Genomic DNA, 7,085 nt, shown 5'->3' with positions numbered 1-7,085 from the left:
GATTAAAAAAACATAAAATTAGAATGCAACCCCAACATTAGGGAAAAGTCTAGTTTAAGTTGTGCGAGTTATTAGCTGTCGGATGCATTTTCAAAGAGTCAAATTCTAACAGAAAAAATGTTCATCAGAAAAAAGAGGAGCAGAGGTCAACCAACCCCACCCTCTTACACAAAGTGTGAAAAGCCATATTAAGAGCATCAATAACAAGTTATCAAGTGACAAAATCTTCTCACTTCTCAGTGGTTTGAGTTACTTACCACCATAGCGAAGCATAATTTTATAATTTGGCGCTAGATAATCAAAATATAATGCAGCACATTTACAAAGACACGAAATTTCAGACATCATTGAAATATCTTTTAATATCATATATCATCAAAATGTATATAAATTATGAACTCTAAGTTGCTATACAATCACGAGAATAAACTCCCTTAGAGCTCATACATCGCTGCAATTATAATGCAATTATTTCCACTTTGGAAACTGGATTTTAATCCGTATAAAGTCCATAGAAAAAAAAGAGTAAATAGGCCAGGACACCCCCCCCCCCCCTCCCCTCTTCCCTTTCGCAAACATTCATTCTTGATAAGCAAGTAAAGTATCAGGGTTACAAACCTATTTATTATATTGGCTTCTCGCGGCTCCTTCTAAGTAGCTGGTTCGGGCCTCCACAAAGTCATTGGGCTACCACTTTTTGCACAAAACCTTTGATGTCAAAATCCTCATCCTTGTTTTTAGAAATTACACCCTAATAAAATTATACAAATCCACATTAATATAAGTAACATCACCAAATGTCCAAAATACCATGCCATAGTCAGTAGGGGTGAAGCATCAACCTTTTCTGTAATGATACCAGATATTAAGTTTGCTGGAGTAACGTCAAAGGCCGGATTCCAAACAGAGATCCCAGATGCAGCAACTTGCTCTCCAAGTCCTCCACGAGAATTCAACAATTCCTTTGGGGACCTTTCCTCAATGACAATGGATTCTCCGGAAGGCAAGGACAAATCGACGGAGGTAAGAGGTGCGGCAACATAAAAGGGAATACCATGATGCTTTGCGCACACAGCAAGGCTGTAAGTTCCAATTTTATTAGCAGTATCACCTGCAAATAGCATATTAAATCAATGAATGCCACTTTATCCCCCTGCCCTCCATGCAAAAAGTAAAACTCAACAATTCTCAGTACCATTCGCAGCCACACGATCTGCACCTACAATGACTCCCTGAACACGTCCAGCCTTCATCAAGGCTGCTGCTGCAGAATCTGCTATCAGCGTAGCTGGGATATTGTCATGCACCAACTCAAAAGCAGTTAACCTAGATCCCTGTAAAAGAGAGTATGAAGCATGAGTATAGAAAAGCCTTAGAGAAAAAAGGCAGGACCATACAACGAAAAAGAAAAGCAATAAACACAAGAACATAATAATTATGAAATGATAGTAAATCAAACTGCTCGTTTTGAATCTTCTCTGACTTTGCTATAATCCTGAAAGACTTAAAATGTTACATTGGATATTTCACATAATATGCTTAATAACTAGAAATTTGTCCACATTTTAAAGACATAAACACACAGTTAATCAGAAATTTAAACTGGCTGTTTAATGGCCTGTTCAGTGATTTTACTTATCCACTTGGACCCATGGTTCATTCACTCATCAACACTCCCTCTAGTCCTCTACAGCACACATTCCTATATAAAGTTTAGACTGTGAATCACTAACATATTCCTTTGCCATATGCTCATGATAGAATTTCTCAGTCTGGTCTAAAAATTTGTGATTACATGCCTCCACATTTATGCTGCCTATGAAGCTCTGCACAGAGGATTATTTAAGACAGAGCATAACGTTTTTACAAAGGCCATAACCTTCATAGCCCCCTCCCCCCAAGCCTAGCTTGCAGGAGACGGGTGGATGTCCATGCTCCATATACCCAACATTATAAACATTTTTTTTTTGAACGCCTTAATCCCATAAGTGGGGTCGGCTACATGAACCAACATGAGGACTTACCAAGAGGTCACCCATCCTAGTACTACTCCCAATCATTGTGCCTCATGTCAAGCAATGTGACACAGTTTTACACGGATGGTAGGATACATGTGCTCTTTTTCTAATATATCAACCATGCCCAAGGAAATGCATAGGAGCAACCTCCACAGAAACACTGTGAAATTGTACTGTGAAATTAGGCTTGACATAATTTGCTGGATGCTCACATCTTTCAAGAACAAAATGGATTTAATCTGGAAATTAGATAATGATGCAAACAAGCTCAAAACATGAGCAAACTGTTACGATGTTATCACACATTTATGATTTCCAAAAGCCTAAAGGTGTTTAGAAGCATAAGATATCTCCTGTCCAATATGATCAGGGTGATCTAGGTTACCAAAAGCATCAATTGTTCCAGGGTCAACTTCTCTAACTTATATATCTGATTATCATGATTCTTTGACAATTACAAGTGACAATAAATACTTAGATAGGGTACTATCCCATTAAAATGCATTACTGAAGCCCAAGTGCCTCAAAAAGGGTGTCAGGGTTGCAATACCCCATGGCTTTCTCATTTGTGAGTTCCAAAACCCAATTTGGGAAATCACCATCACCATCAGGTCCATCACTAAATGTCTCTAGATATGGAATATCTTAGAATAATAAGTGAAGGGAAGGCAAGAGAGGAAGAACATCTATGGATTGGAACATACAAAAGGAGAGAAAAAATGCATTGATATCACTCTTCAATTAATTTACTTATAAATAACCGGGTATCCACCAATACTTTTCCCTTACCACCAAACCTAAAACTAGAAAGATAAATCAAATATAGTAATGAGCATACGGGGTGAACGGCTTACAACACATTATTTCCAACAACAACAAAGCCAGTTTTGTTACCTTTTTGCTAGATCTCAGACATCATGCATGAATGCTAATGCATTGGCATCATTTTATATAAAAATAGCATATACTCGTAGACAATGGGGTAAACTGATCTACAAATACAATAGAAAACCCCTGCCAGTAAAGCCATGCATCACCCTTTTATTTTTCCTCTTTTGATCAGTGTTTGGGTAAAATAGTTGATATTTGATAGCCACCAACATTTTGTGTGTGGTGCATCACATGTACTTACTTGGTTGAATGGCCGAGTCTCCGTGCAATAGGCCTTCTCAAGAATTCCTTGGGCATGGACAGCACGAATTACCCCCAATGCAGTACCATATCCAGCGGTCGCAAGACTGTTAAGAAAAGGCCATAGCAATCTCAGCAAAATTTTAAAAATTGCAAGAATGTGCGTGGATAAATAACTGATGGAACAAGCTAAGATAGCTCGATACAAATATTATCAGAAATCATGATGTCTGAGAAACAACATACCTCCCAGTGTTGCAATGAGTCAAGATGGATATTTTCTTAGCATCTTTCAAATGACTTTCAAAGCAACTAGCTCCATAAGAACCAATTGCTTTGTTTGAGGCAACATCATCTTCAAGCATTATTTCAGCAGCTTCTATGTAAGCCTAGGACACCATTATGGAGAATTTAATGAATTTAAGATATAATAAGTGATAAAGTACAAGAGGAAAAAGCTATTCTACCTGAAACACAGCATTTGCTTCTGAACACGTGGAAGCAGCTTTGACAATGATTTCTTTAAGTTTTGTGGCAGCATCCGAAAGGTTCACAGCAGTTGGACGGCTATACATACATAAACGATGAATGCAAAATCAGCATACACAGTTACACACCAATTTGAGAAGCCAAACACAGAAAATTTTGATTCAAAAAAAGACTTGGTTTTATACTATCAACTTGTTAATGATACTTTGAACAAACCTGGAGACTAGATATTCCAATTTCTGCGCAAGAAATGAAGCAGCATCATCAGCAGTCCCTTGGAATGTTTCTAAGTTAGCAGCTTCCACGGCCAGAGAGAGGGCAGCTGCGATTGCAATTGCTGGTGCTCCACGAACCACCATTTCTTTAATTGCAAACCTGAATTAGAAGAAGACGTTGCTTAAGAAGGGCAAGTACATTCTCTAAAGATTGAAGAAAGAATGACAATCAGTTTTTTCTAAAGCTTAGTGACATCTAAACAACGAGTAGTAATGGTGATTGGCAATAGCACTGACTCCATCCAATAAATTCAGGTCCTTTAGGCACCTAGTGTTGAAACTTGAAACCCCACAAATCCCAGGAATAATCTAATTTCATGAAAAGACGCTATCTATTGCACAATGCTACTTGAGATAGGTTCTCCACTATAATTTTGACGATTTCTTTACTCGAGCTATATTACTTTATAAGTTAATAGTCAAGCAGCTCAAGCTATGTATATAATTGATTCACATCTTTTGCTCTCAAGTGGAATAACAGTATAAAGTGCAATCAAAACCTTTCCTAGATATTATTATTTCTCACATTCAACCAAATGACCAACCAGATAGACATATAGTACACCACAATGAGACTCGAACTCGATAAGTCTACGATTTGGAATTGGGGTACTGTCTCTACAACCAGGCCATAAGGTGTTGCTCATCTTCAGATACAGTACATCTAATCTCATATACAGTAAATAGATAGTTAAACATAAATTTATGCAACCCCATTATATATGCTAATTTCTACCATTTGTGCATCTTACAAACATGGTAACAAAGTTCCAATTTCAAAATCAACCAAAATCAATAAAAATTTTTATAATCAAATAAAATGAAAAAATTAATAAAAAATACCATCCATCAGAAGCATTTTTAATATCCAAGTAGACAGTTTCCAAGGGAAGCTTCCTCTGGTAAACATCAACAACAATTTACAGCATAATTAGCGCATAATTTTATGACTTTTACAAATTATATGATAATAATAATTAGAAGAAAATGATAAAGTATGTGAATTTGCAGGAGAGAGAAAGTGAACCTGATCGAGAAGCTGAAGTGAACCACGCTTGAAGCAGATTGATTGAAGAGCATGAATTTCTCTGTGATTGGAATTATTCGCCATTTTTTAATGGAGTTATTGTTCTGTAAAATGTAAAAAACCCAGAAAATTGAAGTGTTTTTCCTATAGTAAGGGGTTTTGAGTTGCTTTATTGCTGAAAAAGCAAACAATAATTCAATATATTCGTGTTTCTTTTTTATTTGGAAGAACAATATATTCGTGTTACTGATGGGTTAAGCACTTGGAAATTTTGTGAAAAACTACCTATTATAGTCCAGAATTTGCGAGAAACTACCTATACCTATTAAAAAAAATGTTGTAATTGACTATCTAATTTTCAAAAAATGTTGTAAGTTATTACCTTACGCCGGATTATGAAGGAGTTTGACCAAAGTTCTCCGGTGTTGACTTGGTCACGTGACACTTAATGACCCTTTTCTTTCACCAAGTGTCACGTGACCAAGTCGTCGGAGAATTTTGGTCAAACTCCTTCATAATCCGGCGTAAAGGTAGTAAATTACAACATTTTTCAAAAATTAGGTAGTCAATTACAACATTTTTTTTAATAGGTAGTTTCTCGTAAATTCTGGATTATAATAGGTAGTTTTTCACAAAATTTCCTAAGCACTTTAAAATTTAAATCTATCAATCTATTTATAACTAAGGCCCGTTCACTTCATCTTATTTTTGCTGAACTAAAATAATTTTTACTGAAACAAAATTATATTTGTTGAACTTAAATTATTTTTACTAAACTTAAATTAATTTTACTGAACTGAAATTATTTTTACCGATTTTCTATTATAATTCTTCTTTAAGAAAACCGAATTTTACTAAACTGAACTTATTTTCACTGAACTGAAATTATTTTTACTGAACTGATATTAATTTTACTAAACTTAACTTATTTTTACTGAACTGAAATTATTTTTTTAAGGTGAAGTGAACAGGGCCTAATAATAAAAGAAGAACCGCCAACATCATTCATTTATTCAAATTGTACCCATGTCAATTTCTCATTTAAAATTTTTCCGCCTAAACTTTTTTTTCTCTTTCTCACTTTTTTTAAAATATTAAATATTGACTACAAAATACTTTAATAAATTAATACAGTATAATGTATTATTTTAAAACATTGTTTTATGCTTTTTACGGAGTACTGTTTTATATAACTTTTTTTTTCATTATATCCGTACATCGCATGGGAGCTAATCCAGTAATTCAATATATTCATTGTCTCAACTCTCAAGTGTCCAGCTCCTAGGCTAAGCACTTTAAAGTCTTTAGCATCTGACCCCAAAAAAATAGCATTGTTATCTAACCCCAAAAAAATAGCATTGTTATCTAACCCCAAAAAAATAGCATTGTTTTCATGTGCCTAGTCGTCCATACTAAGAGGGGGATTTTGAGTTTATTTCTAAGGGAGTTGTTTCACTTTAACCATGATCTCAATTTCGAGATTTTAGAACGTGTTAACACATGTTAGAACTTAGAAGTGTTTTCCCCTAATTGGAGTTTGACCTGACTCAATTTCGAATCACGGAGTACTTAAACAATTTTGAAGTGCATTTGTTTGACTGACACATAGTTTTGGGATAGAGATTTAGGACTTGTTCTCCTCACCTGAAACAAGGAGATCTAGTCTGATTTTAATAAGGTATGATCTGGTCTAATCTGAATTTTTATTATCTGATCTGGTCTGATCTGCTTTAATAATTTGACTAAACTTTGATCGCATTTCAATACTAATCCATATCAAAATGGATCTTCTTAAATTCGCCTCGTTATGAACTTTTCAAACATGTATTTTTCATAATTTTTTGTAATAAGCAACTAACGTTATTTAACAATAAGTAAATGATAATTAAAAAGTTTTGATCTAAATGTTTCTGATCTGGTCTGATCTGATCTGAATTTATTAAGGAATAAGTAATAAGTACTTGAAACAAATTGAAGAGAACACATCCTTAACAGTTAGAAACTAAAAAAATAAAAGTGTGAATTATGTGAGGGGAAAGATACGAGTTGAATAAGAAATAGAAGATTTCCAAAAATAAAGTGATGTACTTTTTAAAACGTGTACTTAAATAGAATATTCTTCATAATTGTTAATTTATATTCTCA

At 34.6% G+C, this 7,085-nt stretch overlaps 1 protein-coding gene across 1 annotated transcript; it reads right to left on the bottom strand.

Annotated features, from left to right (window-relative positions):
* Window positions 1–291: 291 nt before the first annotated feature.
* LOC145580019 (methylthioribose-1-phosphate isomerase-like) lies at window positions 292–5,101 on the bottom strand. The gene is made up of 9 exons (XM_081637336.1): window positions 4,941–5,101; window positions 4,757–4,812; window positions 3,855–4,013; window positions 3,617–3,716; window positions 3,396–3,538; window positions 3,151–3,256; window positions 1,196–1,334; window positions 843–1,111; window positions 292–751 (listed from the first exon to the last, which is right to left on the bottom strand). Exons 1-9 carry the CDS (start codon window positions 5,022–5,024, stop codon window positions 680–682), a joined length of 1,128 nt encoding a protein of 375 aa, XP_081493462.1. The 5' UTR covers window positions 5,025–5,101; the 3' UTR covers window positions 292–679.
* Between the last annotated feature and the right edge of the window lie 1,984 nt (window positions 5,102–7,085).

The sequence above is a fragment of the Chenopodium album genome, chromosome 14 (assembly GCF_948465745.1).
Source record: "Chenopodium album chromosome 14, dcCheAlbu1.1, whole genome shotgun sequence".
In the NCBI taxonomy this organism is placed as follows: Eukaryota; Viridiplantae; Streptophyta; class Magnoliopsida; order Caryophyllales; family Amaranthaceae; genus Chenopodium; species Chenopodium album.
This window is presented reverse-complemented; position numbering and strand designations above follow the sequence as displayed.